Consider the following 21,729-nt stretch of genomic DNA (forward strand, 5'->3'; position numbering starts at 1 on the left):
CCTCCAGTGTCCCCCACGCCCAGGCTGCAGCTGCCTTGAAATTATAAAATGTTTTAATCCGAGAGTCTTTAACATTTGGGGGTTGCCAAATTCCTTTGAGAATCTGAGTCATATTTCTTTACCTTTTATTGATGTAGCAAGTGAGATGGTCATAGAACCACTAAAAGTTTAAGAATGAATAATTTGTGTGCATTGGTGTTTTTCCCACATGTATGTCTGTGTGAGTATGTTGAATCCCCTGGAACTGGAGTTACAAACAGTTGTGAACCGCCATGTGGGTGCTGGGAACTGAACCCAGGTCCCCTTATGCTTTTCTGGAATTATCTTTATAATTAACTTTAAATTCCCTAATGTCATATTTTGAAAAGTGGATCTGATTGTCATTTTTGTTTTTTTGTGAAAACATAATTTTCATTTAGGTGTTTTGGGTTAAAGCAGACTTTATCAGCAAAGCCCTTTGAATGAATAGAGGTTGGTGTGTGTGTGTGTGTGTGTGTGTGTGTGTGTGTGTGTGTGTGTGTTTACAGATAGGGCCTACCTGTGTAGCCCAGGCTTACTCTGCTGGATGGATGGATGGATGGATGGATGGATGGATGGATGGATGGATGGATATAGTATATATTGCATGCCACAGATATATTTTATAGATATGATTGCCTTTTAATATAGGATACGCATATATATGTGATATGCACACACACACACACACACACACACACACACACACACACACACACAAAGGATGTCTTTACTAGAAAACTCAAGCCCAGCCATTTCTGGGAGTCTGGGTTTACAGCCTTCTCTGTAGCTCTAGAAAGCTGAATATAGGAAACATTCTGTGTGTTTCGAGTTAACAATTAAAATTAATAGTAAATAGGTCTAGAAGATCAATTTGAAAACACAAGGAGCCATGACTTTTTTTTGTTCATTCTCATTGTGTCATGTTCATCCTCCCATTTTTCCCTCTGTAGTTTTAGCCTAAGATCAAATAGTGTTTACAACAAAGGTGTCTCTGCAGCACTTAGGATGACAGTGCTGGACACAGCACATTCCCAACGGGCTAATGACAGGGCAGTCCATGCCCTGTTTACTTCCTGAATATTAAAAGTGAAAATACATAAACACACAGATAATCCACACGCTCACTCAGAAGTACTTACAGAAGACATGAAGTAGAGGGCGGCGTATTATATATGCAGCTGATTACAGAGTGTTCCATGCATGTGACTTACAAATCCTACAGGTACACATGTAATAGACACAGAGGTGCACATAACTACAGTGAGGATAGTGCAGTGTTTTGCACACTTCCTCCCTTAGTTCTCCTCCTTCCTGGGCCCTGAGGATGAGAGTTACTTTTAAATGATGATCCAGTGTTTCCTTGTTTCCTAGTCAACACAGATACAGAAACTGCTGTTGTCAACGTCACCTACACAACAAGAGAAGAGGCAAAGATGTAAGTGTCTGGGTTTATCTCCTTGCAGGTCTCCTTGGGTTTGTCTTTGGTTTCCTTTGAGTGTTGCATCTGGAAACCTTGGCAGAGAAGACAGGTACCAGCTAGTCCACATCCTCTCGGACATGCGAGTACAACTCCAAGGGGTTCTTGCTGCTTTTGGTGTATCAGTACAACCCCAGGGAGGTCACAGGCTGTTGGTGATTACACAGAGATTGCCTTGAGCAGTGTTGCTCCTTGGCATCAACAAAGACCGGAATTGTGTCAGGAAGGGAGGCCAGCTTATGCTGCTGCACCTACAGGCTCTGCTGTGACACACTTTATGGGGCGCTTTTACCTGGAGCATGTTCTGTTCTCCATGAGGAATGTGCATGGCTCTCCATCCACACTCACTGGATGGAGACTAGAACAACTGTTTTCCTATGTTAAAGCGAGGACCCACCTCCCGTGACAACAGCAGGCTTAGTTATGTGGGAGTGTTACACCCACGTGTCTGGCTTGGACTCCCTACTCTCATCCATGACTCTGATGCTCCAATAATGATTAATTTTGAGTTTACTATTAATACATTGGGATTAAGTTTTTTAAGCAATAGCAAAAAAGTTTCTTTTGGTTTTTTTGTTTGTTTGTTTTTTTATCTTTTGGGCTTTTTTTTTGGGGGGAGGGGATTGCAGCCATGTGCCACCATGCCCAGCTAAGAAGGTTCTTCTGGTAGAAGGTCCTCGAAGTGCCTCGTTGGCTACGTAGCTTAGAAGTATAATGGATTTACATACTTCATGGCTGTGGAATAACCATACCTATTCCTGAGGCGATAGCCTCACTGACCTTGTAGTTTTTAGCACATGTGAAGACATATTTGTCTATTTTCATACCAACGGTCTTCAGAAGGTTGGTTAATTGATCATGAAGATGTGCTATGATTAAAAAGAAAGTAATAAGCTTGGACCCTTATCTTAGTTTTTTGGTAAGGAGAAAAGAGAAGCAAGGTGCAGAATTGTATCTCAGTCTCCTGGGTCTAAATACTGACTGCAAGAGCTTGTTTGGTTTTGTTACCTGAGACTCCAGAGGTCTTGCTCACCTCTGTGTCTTTAATCCTTGGCAAGGCACCACATGAGTGGCTTGTGAGTCAGCTGAGTCGTCAGCCTTCTGAAGAGTCTTCCCTATACTCTCTGATAAGTTTTCCTACCCTGCTGTATTTCAGAGCTATTGAGAAGCTAAGTGGGCATCAGTTTGAGGACTACTCCTTCAAGATTTCCTACATCCCCGACGAAGAGGTGAGCTCCCCCTCACCCCCTCATCGAGCCCGGGAACAAGGCCACGGGAGCTCTTCTCAGTCCAGACAGATTGATTTCCCGCTGCGGATCCTGGTCCCCACCCAGTTTGTTGGTGCCATCATCGGAAAGGAGGGCTTGACCATAAAGAACATCACTAAACAGACCCAGTCCCGGTACGTGCCTCCAGAGCTTCCTCTGCTTCCTTCTGAGGGGTCGCCTGCATCCCGTCTAAGCCATGCTCAGGTCCTTTGTTGCTCTAGTGGGAGGCTGTGGCATGTGAAACTAACTTCTGTCAGTGCACTAACAGACTCACCTCAGGCTGGGGGCTGTGGTGAGTGCTCATGCTAATGATATAACTCATCCCTGAAGGGCTCAGTTTATGAAGAGAGAGCACTGAGGACCTCCAGGAAGGACAGTCCTTCATGCTAAAAGCCTATGAGCACATCTAGTTTCACCACAACTGAGATGTGCCCTGTAGGGTCATAGGACGCTCCGGTCAGGGCTTTTTCCTCCTGCCGAGTCAACCTTGGTGTGGTCATCTAGGTTGTCTCCTATAGAAGCTGTGGGTCACGGCTCCATCAAGCAAGAAAGTATCTGGCTTTGTGTCTGATTTTTCTATTTAGGGAGACTGAACAGGAAGTAGCGATCCCTGGGCAAAATGAATTCTACAGTTGTTGATTTCTCTGTGTTCCTAAGAGTACAGCACACTGAAGATGCAGGCCTGGTGTTCAAGTTTCTATAAACCATTTCACCTCTTTGAGTATCAGTTGCTTCTGGGAAAAAGGAAGCCACATTGGTTTACCTACATCATTGTGGGAATGCAAACAATCAAATGAGCTCACACTGCAAGGCATTAAATTATCAGCAAATACTCAGCTGAGCTGGTGCGGCTTAGTCTAATCACTGAGTGAGTGCCCTGTAAACTGAAAGAGCGTGCATGGGGCATCCCCAGCTGCAGACACTGACGTAGGTAAGACCCAGTGTACACTGACGTAGGTAAGACCCTTGGAGGAATGTGGAAATAAGTTGTGGTCTAATGTTCCTTTTATTCAAAAAACCTGTCTCAAGTTTGCACCACTATAAAGTAATCTTATTTATCTCTGTTCTGATTCCAAAAGTTGTGTCTGGTGGCTTTAAAAGGCAACAGGTTTCAGTGAAGGGAAGTAAGTTCTCAGAATGCATGCCAGTTTGAGCCGTAGGCTGAAGGCTGGGTTCCTCTAACAGCCAAGCAAAAAGGGCTGCAGGCGATATGTGATTCCGACAGTTAAAAACAAGCAGGACCCAGAGAGGTCTGAGAAAGTCATCAGACTTTTAGGCCATTAGTTTTAAAACCCTGGAAGATGGCAGACAGCGACAGAAAGGAAACCGAAAGCTTAGGAAGGCGGAGAAAGGCGTGCCTCTGTCCCTCTGCAGATGCGCTCAGATTCGAAGAGCGTGCTGGAATTTGGCGCTGGAATTTGGATGCGAACATGGCTTTTAAAGGGTGTGATCTGCTGTTCCATGGTGCAGCTCCCTTCTCACTTCACCCGCCGCTTCTACAGACATGGGAAAGGCTACAAAAAAATACCTCATTAACCAAACCGGCTCTTCCTGGCTGGTCCAGCAGCACTCCTGTCAGAACAGAGTCCCGCTTGCACACTGGCTGCCTTGAGCAGCATCAGCTGCAAGTGTGCTAACGTCATTTCCTCTGTCCTCACTCTATCGGCTGGGGCTGGACTTTCTCCCATCTAGGCCCTGTCCGATACTGCTGTGTTATGGCTCCCAATTCTTTTCCTATAGGGTAGACATCCACAGGAAGGAGAACTCTGGGGCTGCAGAGAAGCCTGTCACAATCCATGCCACCCCAGAAGGGACATCTGAAGCATGCCGCATGATTCTTGAGATTATGCAGAAAGAGGCTGATGACACCAAGCTGTAAGTCTGTACGATGCCCGGACCACTCAGTGCTGTAAGATTAAGAGATGTGTTTAAAAGAGTGAGTTACTCAGTAAAGGTAGAGGGATCATGTTTGTGTTACTCGGAATTCTCTAGAAGAACAGAAGTGATAGAATGAATAGAATGTATGGGGAAGTAGATATAGTTATTAATATATATGTAATATATACATACACATATATGTGTGTGTGTATGGAGAGAGAGGGGGAGAGAAAGTGCAAGATTTTTATTTTGCTATATACCCAGTTGGGATTGCTGGATTATATGGGATTATTTTTTCATTTACTTTCGGCCAGGCCTGACTCATGGACCCACTACCATTTAGCTATTAGTGAATAGGGAATAGAAGTGGAGTTACCACTGTGTGGCTCATTTTAGTCAGAATTCATAAGCTGAGGTTGGGAAAGAACTTGAAAAATTGAATTTCTATTCATAAAAAGCGAATGCGATGAGTCTTGGGAGCTACGATAGTGTCTCTCCTAAGTGCTGGGTCCTCTCTGTCTTTTCAGGGCTGAGGAGGTTCCTCTGAAAATCTTGGCCCACAACGGCTTTGTTGGAAGACTGATTGGCAAAGAAGGCAGAAATCTGAAGAAAATTGAACATGAGACAGGGACCAAGATAACCATCTCATCGTAAGCCCCCCTCAGACTGATTCTGTGCAGGAGAGAGGGATGCTATCGTCCTATCCCTGCTTTTCTTCAGAGGGGAATACACTCAGCTGTACCATAATTACCCTGAGCATCATGGGACGAGATCCATAGTGTGGCCACGTAGCCACCAAAGCACTCACCAGCACGAGGGAGACCCTGGGTTTCGTCCCCAGCACCATGAAATTTTTAAAGTAAAAATTAGTCAGTTCTGTAATCTAGGTTCTCAAGGAAAGAAACAGCTGAACCAAAAGTTGAAGTTAGCTGCACAGTGAACTGAAGGGGGGCCTTAGTGAGACTTCTCTCAAAATACAAAGTAAGACTTGGGGCTGGGGATGGAAGGCTTTTCCTAGCATGAGTGAGGCCCTAGGTTCAAGCAACAGTACCTCCTTCCTCTGATATATACATACGTACGATCAATGTCACTCGTAAGACTTTCAGTTAGCGGGATTCTGTGCTGTTAGGAGAAATGTTGTCTTTATCTTTACTGGGACATGTTTGTGGTCTGGAATTTTATTTCCCTGTCTTTTCCCCGCTGGGCAGCTTGCAGGATTTAAGCATATATAACCCGGAGAGAACCATCACCGTGAAAGGCCCCATTGAAGCCTGTGCCAGTGCTGAGAGAGAGATCATGAGGAAGCTGCGTGAGGCCTTTGAAAACGACATGCTGGCTGTTAATGTAAGTACCGGTGCTTCTTTCCGACCTTCTGCTGATGGGGAAGTGCCTTGGGAGATGTGAAGAACTTCTGCTTCCTAGGATAACGACCTCAAGACAAGAAACCAGTCAGGCTGGGCAGTGGTGGCGCACGCCTTTAATCCCAGCACTTGGGAGGCAGAGGCAGGTGGATTTCTGAGTTCGAGAGTTCGAGGCTAGCCTGGTCTACAGAGTGAGTTCCAGGACAGAGAAACCCTGTCTCAAAAAAACCAAAAACCAAAAAAAAAAAAAAGAAAGAAACCAGTCAGTAAACTGTGATAGACACAAGTCAGCGTGAGCCTATGAAATTGTACCATCCAGACCATAAAGGGGGATGATGCTTATGACCACTGTATTAGAAAAGGAACCTGTTGGAGCTGGGCTATGCGTGTGTGCAAAGCATGTTGGTGAGCAGGACTGGGTGCTGGACCTGAGAATAAAAATAATAGGGCCAAGAAAGTGGGTTTCCCTGGTTTCTAAACTTGTATAATGTTGTCATGTCCTCTCTCTTTAAAAGCTCAAGTATATTGTTAGCCAGGCCTGGCGGCACACACCTTTAATCTCAGAACTTGAGGGACAGAAAGAAGCAGGTCGATGTCTGTTGGGGACCAGCCTAGTCTACACAATGAGTTCCAGACCAGCTGGAGCTACATAGTGAGACCCCGTTTCCATCCATCCATCCATCCATTTATTTAAATATATCCACTGAGTTGGAGGTGCTCTTTTGTGATAATGTGTGTAGCATACATAAGGCCTAGAATTCGTTATGCAGGGTTAAAAACAAATGCCACTGCAGGGCACAGAGCCCTTGTCTAGCCTGGGCTGCTTAGGGGCTAAAGCTGAGGGCTATTCGAAGCAGGCATTTCAGGCTGTCTATGGGAGGAAAGAAGGGGCTCACTTCTGACTGGCTCTCTTGCTTGCTGGCTGGCACGCTTAGTTTACCTAGTAAATGCTGTTGCCCACTTGAATGTTCGGCGTCACATTCAAGACTACACATTCTTCCTGTTACTTAATTCTCACTTGATAATTGCCTAAAAATATTTATCTGTCAGCAAACCTCAGCTCAGAAGAGTGACTATCTTTCATTTTTCACTCTAATTTTCTGAGGATGGAAAGGATCAGCCAACATCAACCTTGTTGACCTTCATTTGAATCTTCGTCTACGACTTCGTCCCCACATCTCACAGAGTGATCTGGTGCAGCCCAGCTCTCTCACAGCTGCACTTTGTACAGGGCATCAGTCCATCCCCACACCTCTCCAGTCCCACCCGATCACCCCATCCCACAGTAATTGTAGGACAGGATGGGAGGAGGGAGGGAGGGAGGGAGAGGAGAACCATCCGGTGCGGATACCATCTAGCCATCTAGTTCTTGTGGATTTTGCTGAACCTCTCTCTCCGAGGAATCTGGATGTTCTCACAGAAGGTGCAAGTGCACCCACATCACCATGTCAGAACATGGTACTAGATATCTGTGCCAAATCCATGCTCTGTGAGCGAAGTCACAAAATCACTGGGTCCTAACATACAACACAAGATCATGGTGAAGGACCCACATTTGCGGTTCTGTATGCTTACATAAAGGGGCATTTTCCAGGGTGACTTTACCCACAGAGAAACAAACAGGATACCTTAGATGATTGCTTCATGTTCAGGAAGCCATGGGTTGGTGCAGGCTGGGCACGAGCCAGCGTGGGGACATTTCTCCACCTCCAGCTCTGGTGAGCATCTTAGGTTGAGCTGTGAAGTAACAAGCTGCAGCTAAAAAGGAGCTATCGTCCAATCAGATGATGAGATTTGCCTGCGTGCCAGTGCTAGCACTAGCTCTGACTCATCCTTGGATAATTAGAAAAGACTGTTGGGTTTTTTTGGGTTTTTTTTGTTTGTTTGTTTGTTTCATTCAACAAATATTTATTGAGTACTAGCATGGCAGACATTGAATACAACTCTAAACAGCCACTGGTCTCAAGGAAGTGAGGCGGGAGTGAGGCTCTGAGCTCCGGGATTACATCTTGTATCTTTGAGGAAGTAGGAGTGTTAGAAATGTTTGTGTTGTAAGGGGGAGGACCTGGACAGGTGAGGGAGGAGCAACTGCAGAGCACAAGAGTCCAGAGTTGAGAGGGCACAGGGTATTTAGGGAGAAGGATTAGTGGAGTGAGGGCCAGGGCTTAGCAGGAAGGCAGCTGGTGATGGCATCGTTGACTGCAGTAAGGATGGCCAGAAAGCTTTGAGGAAATGCAGCGGTCGGGCTGAGGTTTGTTATCTACTCTCAGTACAAGGTAGGGAAGTCCATGTACCAGGGTGGAGCTGACTGGGAAATGCTGGCATTGTGCAGACAGGAGATGGAGGCCGGCCGCAGCAAGCCCGGCCTCCCTGGGCTTCTCTCCCTCATCTTTTTTCTTATTTCTGTTCCAGCAACAAGCCAATCTGATCCCAGGGCTGAACCTCAGTGCACTTGGCATCTTTTCAACAGGACTGTCCGTGCTTCCGCCACCAGCAGGGCCCCGTGGAGTTCCCCCCAGTCCTCCCTATCACCCCTTTGCTGTAAGTAACTCCCAAGGGCCACCGTGCTCGGCACCCCCAGGCAGCACAGCTACTCCCCTATGCTGAGGAAGGGCAAACGCTTTTGTTTGCAGTCTGTTGATGCGTGGCTGTAATTTAAATAAGAGCTTTTCTAGTGGGGAAAAATACTGAACCGAGCTTGGAAGGTGTCTCTCAGATGTGGTGTCATGCCACACAGGAAGGAGCTCCTCGCTGGTTCATTAACTCAGGGTGTGTTTTATAAAAGTGAGTTGTTAGTTCAAGCAATATTCATGAGTGTTAGTCATCTAATACAAATGTTAGGTAGGATTCCAGGGTTATCCTTGAGTAGATACACATTTCCACCTTTGTCTGTAACTCAAATATACTTTATTGAAAGGAAATTTTTAGAAAGAAGACACCACAGTGTTTGTGTCTAGACAACACACTGACTGATATTTGAGTCTTAATTCCCAGCAGAATGTGAATGGTATGTTTTACACTTGTCAGTCTTACAGACATCACTCAGGATTAGTACATACCAAATGGAGGCTGAAGACACTAAACACATGACAGCTACCCTCTTCCACCTTATTCCTCTCTAAACACGAAAACTTATTTTGTGGGCAGATTTTGTTACTCCCATGTGTAAACCATTTCAGTGGGGACAATCGGGTGAGTGGGTGAGGTCTTTGCCGATTGGTGCTGTCTGGAGTAGGCATTGCTGGTAGCTCTGTGGTGGCCCCCGTGTTCACACCCAGACACAGCACGTTCTGCCTTGCTCCCAGAAGCTCTTCTGAGGTGTTTGGGAGTACAGCATACTGTACTTAACACCTTAAACTAAAGGATGGAGCTACCAGTGAGCTGTATGTGCATCGGTAATGGAGGGGTCGTGGCAGAAGCTCCTGCGTGTGGAGGTCACATCCTTTACCTTTGCTGTGAAGTGTACTTGCCACCATTAAAAGACGCTGAAAGATATATCATTCCTGGGACAGAGGCTGCATAGGGAGCCCTGTAGAGTCTATCTGATAACTGAAAATACCGTTTAGATGATGCATGCAATTTATATATCACGACTTTATCTTAAACCCAGTTGGTGCAGGATTATTAAGCATGATCACTGAATAGTAGCTCATAGCACTGGGGAGTCTGAAGGGGAAAGATTCCAAAAGTTTTGGGCCACCCCGGGTTACATGGTTAGACCCTGTCTCAACAAATGAAATAGATAAATAAAAACTAAAGATGTGATATTTTCTTTGGGAGATTTTGGCCTTTAATGTCATGCTAAGGAAAAAGCCCCTTCTTCATCCAAGATTATAAAAATGTTTCCTTATACTAATTTTCAATTGTTGATTTTGCTGGGCGGTGTGTATACTGTATTTTACAGGGAATTTATCTTGATCTATCCTTACTATTTTTTCCTAGTGTATAGCCAGTTTCCCAAAGTCAGTTATTGAGTGATCTGTTGTTTTATCAGTCAACCCTTTGCTTTAGCTTTGATTCTTTGAGACAGCGTCTCTTGTAGCCCAGGTTGGCCTCCAGCTATCTCTGAGAATAGCTCTGAGCTGCTGTTCTCCTGCCTCCACCTCCCTTAGGGCAAGCGAGCACACAACCTTGCCCAGTCCCACCTGTCACAGCCTGTGTCTGGGCTTCATCCACTCTCCTCAGCTCTGTGTCTCCACGGAAGTCACTGCACAATCACACTTTCTGGCAGCTTCAACACAAAGCTTGCTTTTGTTATGGTTTACCTCAGAGAATGAGTTGGGAAATGGCAGCTTTTACTATTTGACAAATTGAATAAACTATAATATTTTTTCATTCCTTTTAGATATGATCAATCCTACACATAAAACACCTTGGCCTGCCAACTTTTGTTTAGAAAAACTTTGATTGTACTTTCATGTATTTGAGTTAATGAGTCCATGGGGAGTTCACTGACAGCCTTCTCCCGAGGCCCCACCTCACCTGACTGAGATTACTCCAGACATGTGCAGATCAAGGAAGCAGGCAGGGTTAAGATCTCAGGCTGCAGAGCCAGATACAGATCCAGTTTGACATTTTGCTTCTGGTTCTTGCTTCTCAGTGTTCAGTCCCCTCACCCTCTCCCCCAGTTGTCCTAAGAGAACCCTGACTTGAAAAGCTGCTGTGGATTGAGACATTTTGACAGTCTGGGCTAGAACAGTGAACCTTCCTAACCTTGGAAAACTGCCCGTCCTTGCTTTTCCTGAAGCAGCACCTACTTTCAGAAGGAGCACCTACTTTGTTTTCAGCCAGGGATGAGACTGTCATCACATCAAGGCTGTTGAGACATTTGAGTGCAATGCATAAGCCTGGCTCAGGCCTCCCATACTCGTTTCTCACTGTTCATGCCCCTGGTCTCTGGTTTCTCCTGCTTGAAGATACCTCCTAACTCGAGTGTTAGCCCACCTAGCTGTCACGTTTGCAAAAAACACTACCCCATACACACACTGATAATATATATGTATATGTATATGTATATATTTACAAACATATATATTAGACAGCCTTGGCCTTGCATCCTGCCTTCCTTAGGTCATTGATAGATTGCTGTCTGATGACCAGAGGAAACATTAATTTGAAAATCCCTTTCCATCTGGGCAGTGGTGGTGCACACCTTTAATCCCAGCACTTGGGAGGCAGGGGTAGGCAGATTTCTGAATTCGAGAGTTCAAGGCTAGCCTGGTCTACAGAGTGAGATCCAGGACAGCCAGGGCTACACAGAGAAACCCTGTCTCAAAAAAAGAAAAGAAAAAAGAAAATCCCTTTCCATTAGTTATGCTGTCAACTCCATCTTAGCATGGGGAGATGGGAAACAGAAAGGACACTGGTTAGACACCTACGTCATTATAAATAAATACTCATTTATGTTATGCCCAAGTCATAGAGACCCCAAAGACCACTGAGGAGCCAATTCCAGTGTAAAAATAAGGGTCTGTTATTACGAACTCGGGAGCAAGGACTCCCACCATCCCTGTCACAGGGAGTCAGAGCTAGAGCCCTGAGTCTAGGAGTGCAGGATATTTGTTGTACAGCAAGCTTGGGGAATTTCTATACAGGTCAGCAAGTTAATATTTTAAAAACTGCATTTCTGATGTAATCTCCAGGAACCAGACATGGGGGCAAAACCACCTGACAAACAGGATGGCCAAGCTATCTAGTCTTTGCAGGATGTCTTAAGTTACCTGCTATTGGGATGTTTACTCAACTGGACTTTGTGATTTTCTTCCTGGGATTGGAATTTAGCTCCTGGTCTCCCGAGTTTCTTCAAAAATGGAGTCGGTTGGACTTTACAATTTACTCTCATGAAAACAGCCCATACCTTTTGGCTCCCAGATGTTCTTGAAGTCAAGTCCACATCTGGACCAGGTCTACAAGGCCCTGGACTGCCCACTCTTTTCCATCTTGGTCACCACTAGCTTCAGACTTCTCTGAAGTTATTTTTTACTTTTGTCTCCCAGGTAGACCATGTGTGTCCTCGTGTCCCTCTCTTCTAGAGTTAGACCTTCCCATGGTGGTATTCAACAGCTTTGGAGTGAATGGATTACAAATCCAATCAGAGGTCTAGATAGACCCGGGGAAAGTGATCTCATTTGTAGAGCTAGGGATTCAGACCCAGGTGTAGACACCAGCCTCAGCAGGAAATGATCTCCTCGTTGCTAAATTCAGAACTGTTTCCTCTAGCAGTCCTTCAGCCCTGAATCAGGGATAAAGGGAATTTGACCTCATTATTGTTTTACAGGCTAAAGGTTAAAAGTCTCTGTCCCATAGTGGGACTGATTTTGGTAGTGTTCCTGTTAGGACTCTTGAGGCCTAGGAATACTGGCTGTGCTGTGGGTCTTGGCCTTGCATAGGTGTTAGACTCACAGTTCACAGTGATCACTTTTGCTGTGAGAGCCGAGTTGCTTCGGGCCAGAGGCAGGTGCAGGAATCCTCTCCCCTGTGCTTGTATGCCACACCTCAGACATGCACAGAGAAAGGACTGGAGTCCCTGTGCTTCCCAGAGAGTCTTCAAGAAGAAGCAGGGCCAGGAGAGCCTTTTTGCCCACATTCCTTCAAAATTTGAGGCTTCCCTGAGGCCACTGGTCGGGTAACACCCTCTTGTGAGCTGAGACACCTCTTTTGTCTCTCAGTTCAACCCAGGCATAAGTGGGGATGCCACAGGTGAGGGCCCCTCCCTAGAACCGGAGAAGCACCCAAGGTGCTCAGAGCCCTTTTCTCTCCCAGCTCAAAAAACACACAGTGGATTTTGTTACTAAGGAGTCACAAGGTGAAGCTCGATCTGGAGCTGAGTCTAGCTGGAGGAGAGTCTGACTGACTTCAGTAAGGGTCGTGCCCGTAAGAATGTGGATCAGACATGTCTCACGGGACCGCTATGAGGGTAAAGCATTTATAAACAGTTTAGATCAGTCTTTGCTGTGCCGTGGATGTTCAATTTAAAAAACAGCTACTATTTCAACTTTGATTTTCTTTTTTTTTTTGGTTTTTCAAGACAGGGTTTCTCTGTGTAGCCCTGGCTGTCCTGGAACTCACTCTGTAGACCAGACTAGCCTCGAACTCTCGAACTCAGAAATCCGCCTGCCTCTGCCTCCCAAGTGCTGGGATTAAAGGCGTGCGCCACCACCGCCCGGCTACAACTTTGATTTTCTTAATAGCTAGCTCTGCCTCATGAGTCCACATCTGCCTTCCTGCTCCACTTCTCCCTCTCCACATCTGTCCTCTCTTCCATCTGCCCTCCTCCCCACATCTGCCCCCCTCCCTCCCCACATCTACACTGCTTCCTTTCCCTTACTATATTGCTTTCAGTTTTTCTACTGAGTTTCTGTTCCTTCTGGAAATCTCTGATGCAGCTAACTGCTCTGTCTCCCTAGGATCACGTTTGCTTGTTCTGGATAACTCTTGGGTTTTATTGCAGTATTCTCTGTTGCTTGTAATACACAACTTGTCATTCCCCTATAAAATAGGAGCCACTGTCTCCACCAAAGCAGGTCAGACAGAGCAGTGAGTGTGTGTGCTGAGTTCCTAGGGGGCAAAGGTCATCTTAGAAGCCAGGTGACACCTAGCCATGAGTTCCGTGGTCTCGCGGTAAAGGGAGTTGAGCAGGGATTAGGAACACAAAGGCACGTGTTTGTAGATGAGCTAGTGGTGTTGGCTCATAGAGCACGTGCTGCGTGGACTCAGACTCCGACTCACTGACTGTGTTGTTAATGTGCAGACCCACTCCGGATACTTCTCCAGTCTGTACCCTCATCACCATTTCGGCCCATTCCCGCATCATCACGCCGTAAGTGCCCCTCATTTCTGCCTCATCCACCATTCCTCCTCCCTGCGGCTAGCTCCATGTATCCCCTGATGACCTGACCGGGCCTGTGAGTGTTCACAGTGTGAATATTCTCTGCCATGGCTCGAGGCTGCCCCGGGAATAATGCAGCTCAGAGTGTAAGCACCAAGCCACCCTGGGAGCCCTCTTGCCTCTGTGGCCTCTCAGGTGATACTAGCAGTTTGAGTTGAGCCTGGGCTATGTAGTGAGTTTCAAGCCAGCCCAAGCTGCATACAGTGTAAAATCCTTCCTTAAAGAACAAAACGACTTGAGTTATGGCTCAGTCGTTAAGAGTGCACGCTACTCTTCCAGAACACTGGAGTTCCCAGCACCCACATCAGGTGGCTCAGTCACTTGTAATTCCAGGTCTAAGGGATCCAGTATCTCTAGTTTTTGCAGGCATCTGTACACATGTGTATACACACACAAACACACACACACAGGAAAACCAGTTAGAAAATGTTAATAAACTAAAGAAAAGCTTGCAGTAGGCAGGGCCGTGGCTCAGGTGGTAAAGTACTTGCCATACAAACGTGGACCCGAGTTCAAATTCTAAGCACCCACATAAAAGCTAGATGTGCTGGGGCTCCTGCACCGAGGCACTAGTGATAGGAGATCTGGATCTCACTGGTTAGGTAATCTAACTAGGTCGTGAGCTCTAGGTTCCATAGGATGCTTCACATCATCACTAAAGTAGAGTGTTACTGAGAGAGATACTAGCATCAGCCTCTGGCCTCTAACATACATGCACACATATGAACATAGACAGGCATACACTATACCACACGTTTTTGCCAATGTTCTTTAATCAAAGTCTAGCAACCAAAGACACATCATTCCCACAGTCTCTTACGGCGTCAACCACTGGCAGCCTGGCCTAAGAGCCTCTTTCTTCAGGGGTTTCCAGGAATAGAAGGCTCCCCATGGGGCCTGGTCACAGCAGGGTGAGTCACCTTGTGAAGTGGTGTTCCTAGTTATAGGATGGGCTGGACAGCTTTCCCTCTGTCCTTGAGCCAGGTGTGTTTAATAACTTTTTACTATTTTATGTATTGTTGTATATGTGCAGGCTCATACCCACCATCAGGGGGTCAGGACAGCTTTCAGGAATTGTCTCTTTCCACCAGGGATTGAACTCAACGTCATCAAGCTTGCATGGCAAACATTTTTTTTGTCTTCAATCCACTGGACCATCACAAAATAACCCATTTTGGTTCTTGGAGGAAGACCCAAGAAGCATATATATCAAATCTGTGTCTGTAAAAGAACTCAGGGATAGACAGCTGTATGCACCCCACAAACACAGGTGCTTAGAGGCCCTTCCGGGCTCATGCATCTTGCTTAGGTTCAACATCACTCCTCAGATTCACCTGTAGAGCACCGGGCCACACACTGACATGCCATGGGCATCTTCCCAGATAGTGAGGTCTTCCCATGTTGGGAGTCTTAACGGCATTTGGCTGGGCTATGCTGAGTCAGAGTGACAGCTGTATGCGTGTTCTTTTCTAGTACCCCGAGCAGGAGACTGTGAGTCTCTTCATCCCAACTCAGGCTGTGGGTGCTATCATCGGGAAAAAGGGGGCACACATCAAACAGCTGGCTCGGTTTGCTGGTGCCTCCATCAAGGTAAGATTTGTTGCTACCTGTCCCCACAGGCTTCCTCTTGTCGGTGCTAGAGAATTCTCTCAGCACCCAGAGACGGGATCTAAAGTGTTTCCACAACCATTCCTGTCAGCCCCCATTCTTCATCTTAGTCCTTCTCCTGTTCAACCAAACAACAAAGTTAAGACACTAGTAACAACCAAAGGTGGTCCTCCAAGGGTTAGCACTGTCTCCTCTTGCCAAGAAGATGAAGAGAAGAAGGCCAAAATGAGCAGAATGAGTATCTGTGCCTAGCACTCAACACGTTGATGCTCCCTAGTTCAGGCTTCAAGGACTTACAGACTATGGAAAAGCAAAGGGAACATTCTGGAAAGTACTGATAAAGTCATAGGCAGACAAAGCTGATAGTGTCTCCTGTTAAGAGGCCAGGGCTGAGCCAAAGGCTGGAAGAGGGAAGTCTCCTTGGTTTGGAACACTGATGTATGCAGATGTGGCTGCAAGTAGCCCGTGTTCTGCCTCCCTCGGTTGTCAGGGATTGTTTGCCACAGACCTGCCTCGACTCCAGCTGTTGCTCTGACTCAGCGTAAAGCCTTGATTCTGAAAGCCCCATGAAATGCTTCCGGAAATGTTTTCTATTGTTACGGGAAAGAATTTGCTACCATGAGACAACCCAGAATTATGCCAAGTCTCATGACTTAGAAAGAGAGAGAGAGAGAGAGAAAGGGAGGGAGGGAGGGAGGGAGGGAGGGAGGGAGGGAGAGAGAGAGAGAGAGAGAGAGAGAGAGAGAGAGAGAGAGAGAGAGAATATGAATGCCTACACTTTCTCCCTAAGAGCTGGAGCTTTTCTCACAGCAAGTGTGACAGGGAAGAAAACTAAAAAGAAAATATTCTAAGTTGTGCATTATGAGGACTGTGGTGCCCCTGGGAAAGATGGCATCTTGCTGCACTCTCATGCTGTCTGTGCTTGCAGTTAGGGGTTCACATTCATACTGGGGGTTAGCAGCCCATTGTGGGCTGGGTGTGATGAGGGCATGGGGTGCTCTCTGCCTGATGGCTTGGCCAGGTAGTGCCCTGGCCTAGACAATACAGAAAGCAAGGATGGCCACAGCCTGGAGCACCCAGAAGATCTTTGTTAGTGCCCAGTATTGTAGTCTGAGATGGTAAAGAAAACTACAGTGAAACATTTTAGACCAAAGGACAGACACCTACAAAGACACAGAGACTAGGGCTCATTGAGACACCTAAGTGGTCAGCCTCAATCTTAGACAGAAATTTCATTGACCACTCAGATCCTGAGTGTCTGCTGAGGCCGACTACAATACCTTCCCCATTTGCTGATGCTTGGAGACAATGGAGCCCAGGAGATCTGACTGATCTGTCCAAGGCCACACAGAACTACTGTGACAGCCAAGATTTGCTCAGATTGTCCTGTTTCTGCTCCATTGCTGCTGCCTTTTACCATTACTCCCTACAGTAGCAACCGTACTGACCTTCAGATCATGCCCAGTTAGCACCTTTAGGGAAATGAAGAGGAGGGGAGGTCTGTCACAGCTGTGATCAGTCCCTGAGACATCGCGCCACAGAATTCTCAGCTAAGGGCTTAGTGCCAGCAGTGGCTCTTGAAGCAGACAGGGCTTCCTGCCACCTTCCTCGGGGCCAGCCTGTGAGCAGCCTGCCTCAATCTCCATAGCCTGGACGGACAAGCTTTGGCTACCGCAGAGAAATAACTGCTCAAGGTGGAGGGTGGTCCTGGAAGCTTCCTTACCTGTGTAAGGAAGTACCTGTGTCACCCATGGCTCCCATTCATCCTCATACCACAAAGTGTAAGTAATCAAGGCCAGAGAACTTCTTGGAGGTCTAGCAGAAGGGGTGCAGGTGACGATATACTGAGGATGGGTGTTCACAAGAAAGCTGGGACACAGCCCTAGACCCTGTCTTACAGCATAGATGAGGTGATTTGGAGACTGCATTGCTCACAACATGGTGGGAACACCACCTCCCTGAGCAGGTTCCTTTCTGAGTGATCCTGTAATAGACTGCCTGCCTGCCTGGAGCACGGCTACAGAAAGCCTAGTCTGACTGCAAGATGCACTGTGTGCTCACATGTAGCTCCCGGGTCACCCTTAAGTTCCTGTGCTGTTGAGCTGAGCGCTAACCTAGTCTCAAATAATCTTCCAGTCTTGGCCTCCTCAGTGGGTGGAACTACTGCCTGGAACTACCAGGTTCAGCCCAATTCTGTTGTCAACTTCCCTCTCTCTTTCTGTAAAGACTTTTTTAAGTCAGAGTGTGCTAGGAGGAAAATGTAACAAGATCCTGACACGGGCTTGGCCTCTATGTTCTTCCCTAGCTGCAGAGGGATCCACAATCCTTTCTTGACTGTAACCATGTGGCTGAAGCTGCCAAGTTCTCGTGCTTACTGAAACTGACACATGGCCCCTCAAATTCGTTTTCATCAACTTTCTGTTTTTGATGGCTTCCTCCACTGCTTAAGCCTTTGTTTAATTCCTTTCCACAAGTTGGAAGCTGAGCTGGATGGGGTCTTGACCCGAAGTCACCATCTTCTTTTGGCCACTTAGCACCTTCCTTTAAAGGAAAGATAAAAAGCTTTTATCTCTTTAAGTACCACACGTAGCTCCATTGCACTTCCTGATGGTCCTTTCCTCCTCAGACTGATTTTGTATTTTTCCTAGGTCAGCTTATGAGAGTGACCACTGATAACCACATGACAGAGTCAGCACTAGGCTGTCTTGAAATTTCTGCCAATGCCATTAATCCAAAACTCTCTAATTTAGCCTCAGATAGATTTTTTTTTTGGTAAGCGCATAAAGCAGCCACTTTTCTTTCGTCTTTTCCTTCCTTCCTTTCTTTCTTTCTTTTTTCTTTTCTTTCTTTTTCTTTTTCTTTTTCTTTTTTTTGCCAAAATGCCACAAGAATGGTCTCCAGGCCATTTACTAATGTCTTCAACTGGGCCTCCACAGCTCAAATCGCCCTCAGCACTGTCTTCATGCTCCTATAAGTAATGGCCTTGTAAGCCCTGCTTAAAGCATTCAACTGCTTTCCTAATCCAAAGTTCCATTCCATCACCAAACAGGCTTGTGAGGACTGTCTCAGCCACACTCCACTCCCTGTACCAACTTCTGTCTTAGTGTTGTAGTTGTCTGAAGAGATGCCATGACCATGGCAACTCATAAAGCATTCAACTGGGGCTGGCTTACCGGTTCAGAGGTTAGTCCATTTCCATCATGGCAAGAAACACAGTAGCACAGCCAGACATGGTACTCTGAAGTTCTACATTAGCTCCACAGGTAGCAGGAAGAGAGAGACACTGGGCCTGATCTAGGCTCCTAAAATCCCAAAGCCCACCCCTAATGGTACACTTCCTCCAACAAGGCCACACCTTCTAATCCTTCCAAACTAATGCCACCCCCTAAGCATTCAAATATATGAACCTGTGGGGCCAATCTTATTCAAACCACCAGACACCTCTAACCAAACTATTGGTGAGGTCTTTGTATTCTCACAGGATTAAAAAGCTTGCTGACTCAGTCTTCCCAAATGAGGGAGCAAGTCCACAAGGAAAAGGGTTCACAGAGCCGGGACAGGAACCACGGCAGCCTCCTCATTTACTGACAGACATCCCTGCTCTGCCTTCCTTATCCTTTCCAGCTGGCTCCTGTGTGCTGTGAGTTAGAGCCAGGGTGAGCTTTCCTGCAGCTACATAGGATTCACAATGCTGCTGGCTAACCCTGTCTTCCCTCTAGGCCCTGGGGGTTGGCAGAGCCTGTATCTCATAGGACTTGGCTGGGCAGAGAGGCAAGTAGCTAGAGGAGTGCTCACTGCAGGGAGTGGCAGTAACTACTGGCCTGCTCTGACCTGTTCTGGGCAGCCAATGGCCCAAATTTGATACTGGGGATTGAGGTCCTGACTTCCTAAGACCCAGGGCTGAGGCAGTACAGAGTCAGTACAATGTAAGACAGGGGATGGGGCTTGAAGGCAGAAGCTTTGTCATCAACTGGTGTCGGCAGAGGGTCTTGGCATCAACATGTTCCTCTTTCCTTGAACCACAGATCGCTCCAGCAGAAGGTCCGGATGTCAGTGAGAGGATGGTCATCATCACCGGGCCCCCTGAAGCCCAATTCAAGGTTAGCACCAAGGACCATGTTAGCCTGCAGGCTCTGGAGGTTGCTGGAAAATGGGAGTAGCAAGGGGTGGGACCAGCTGACGACTGCTGTGGTAGTGGTTGGTGCAGGGCCAGTCCTAGGGCCTCATATATAAAGGGACCAAGCTCTTGTCCACTGAACCACACTCCTAGACCCCTTCCAAATCTCACTAGGTTGCTCAGGTTGGTCTTGGCCTTGCTTTTTTTTTTTTTTTTTTAACTTTGCAATTATTTTCCTCAGCCTCCTGAGAAACTGGGATTACAGGCTGGTGCCACTAATTGGATAGAACCAGAGCGTTACATATAGTGATGATGGTCTCATAGCACTGACTGCTGCCAACATGCATGCCGAAGTGATGACTATACTAGCACATACAGGGCCATGAGTTTGATTCCCAGCACCACAGAAGGAAACTAAAGGTGGCAGATTCAGACTCGTCAAATCCTGTCACCACCGAACTCACGGCCTTCAGTGACCAGAGAACTGAGCACGCAGTGGAGAGGGAGTTACAAAAGTCTTAGACCAGTGCAACAACAGACACTCATAGGCACTGGGAACATGGAAACAAGAATGTAGTCGTGGTGGCTCACCAGTCTGTCCAACCTGGACACACATACTCACTAGAGGAGGCAGTCACAAGCCAGGAAGCTCGGCAGCCCGTGTGCAGATTGCAGAGTGGGGTTGTTCAGTGGGCACCCCCTGGCTCTGAGGAAACTGAGGCAGGTGTGCTTGGAGGGAGGACAGCATCCATCACTGGGCTCCTCGCTCCCTCCTAGCACTGTCAAATCGGTGTGGACAGCTGCCGGCCCAGTCACCAGCTTTTTCTCAGGGACGGGTCTTGTTTGCAGGCTCAGGGACGGATCTTTGGGAAACTGAAAGAAGAAAACTTCTTTAATCCCAAAGAAGAGGTGAAGCTGGAGGCCCACATCCGAGTTCCCTCGTCGACAGCTGGCCGGGTGATTGGCAAAGGCGGTAAAACCGTGAGTTGGCTCCTGACTCCCTTCCCTGCCATGGCCATGCCTGATTTCCCTCAGAGCCTCGCTGTCTCTTCTGCTCACCCTCAGCATATGCGAGGGCCTTAGGCTGGCAGGCTTGCGTTCTCCTGACGCGTGCTCATGGGTGAACCATGAGGAGTCCAAGGACAGAAAGGTTATCACTCTGGCACTAAGGGCCTAGGTCCCTGGTGTCAAGCCCAGAACAGAAACCACCCTGTTCCTTAACGCTGTACCACCCAGCCCTGTTTGATATCCCAAAGACAAGAAGGCCATCTTCTGACATACATACACAGTCACATACATGCTCATATACGTACACTCACATACACACTCACTCACACAGATGCACTCTCACAATACACCACACACACACTCATATACATAGATTCACATACACACACACACACACAGATGCACTCTCACACACACCATACACACTCATATACATAGACTCACATATACACGCACACACACACACACACACACACACACACACACACACACACACAGAGCAGGTAGAACCCAAAGTATCTGCTGGCCATTTGACACCACTCTACCACCTGGTTTGCAAGTCCAGGCTGCAACTCTGACCTCCGGTCTCTCTTGATGGCAGTCTCACAGATAGCTCACTCTCCCTACCGTACATCCCATTCTCTGGTTCTTTCACAAATCTGGATGTCTGCTATAGGGGAGTTGGCTCAGCAAAGGGTGAGAAAAATTTACTTCTAAAGTAATTTATGTTTTTGGTCTGAAGGTGTAACACATGTCACCTGAATTCCAGAGATGGAGGTATAATCAGTGACAGGACATGAACTTATCAAGTATGGGACCCTGGGATCAATGGCCAGACCCTCAGAGATTCAGATATTAATCCCAGACATCAATAGGGTATCTGTGAGGCGCGAGTATGTTCTGGAAGATGGCTTTCTCAGTAGATGAGTAGGTGACTGACTGGTCAAGTCTCTGTAGAACTAGGTGCATGATGGTGAAGTGACATTGTTGGGTAGCAGGAACTGCAGTGTCCCAGGGAGCTTAGAGTCTAGATGTAGCGAGTCGTGTGCCTGGACTGCAGGCCGTCTACAAGTGCAATCCAAATCCTGAATACGCATAACTGA

General features: G+C 47.0%; 1 protein-coding gene across 7 annotated transcripts in view; it reads left to right on the forward strand.

Moving 5' to 3' along the window:
* Positions 1 to 21,729, forward strand: part of Igf2bp2 (insulin like growth factor 2 mRNA binding protein 2) — a 101,641-nt gene that overhangs the window by 76,316 nt on the left and 3,596 nt on the right. For 2 of the 7 annotated variants that reach the window (XR_003712946.1, XM_028779691.1), the window contains exons 5-13: positions 1,393 to 1,456; positions 2,655 to 2,900; positions 4,507 to 4,641; positions 5,172 to 5,294; positions 5,853 to 5,988; positions 13,756 to 13,824; positions 15,367 to 15,483; positions 19,527 to 19,601; positions 20,468 to 20,599. Coding sequence is in view for 6 of the 7 variants with exons in the window: in XM_028779691.1 (XP_028635524.1) it covers positions 1,393 to 1,456; positions 2,655 to 2,900; positions 4,507 to 4,641; positions 5,172 to 5,294; positions 5,853 to 5,988; positions 13,756 to 13,824; positions 15,367 to 15,483; positions 19,527 to 19,601; positions 20,468 to 20,599 (1,097 nt within the window). In the remaining variant the exon portion in view is untranslated. Of the gene's footprint in view, positions 1 to 1,374; positions 1,457 to 2,654; positions 2,901 to 4,506; positions 4,642 to 5,171; positions 5,295 to 5,852; positions 5,989 to 8,417; positions 8,547 to 11,604; positions 11,608 to 13,755; positions 13,825 to 15,366; positions 15,484 to 19,526; positions 19,602 to 20,467; positions 20,600 to 21,729 lie in introns of all 7 variants that reach the window. The other 5 variants (XM_028779687.1, XM_028779688.1, XM_028779690.1 and 2 more) reach the window with 5 other exon arrangements.

The sequence above is a fragment of the Grammomys surdaster genome, unplaced genomic scaffold (assembly GCF_004785775.1).
Source record: "Grammomys surdaster isolate TR1022 unplaced genomic scaffold, NIH_TR_1.0 361, whole genome shotgun sequence".
NCBI lineage: Eukaryota > Metazoa > Chordata > Mammalia > Rodentia > Muridae > Grammomys > Grammomys surdaster.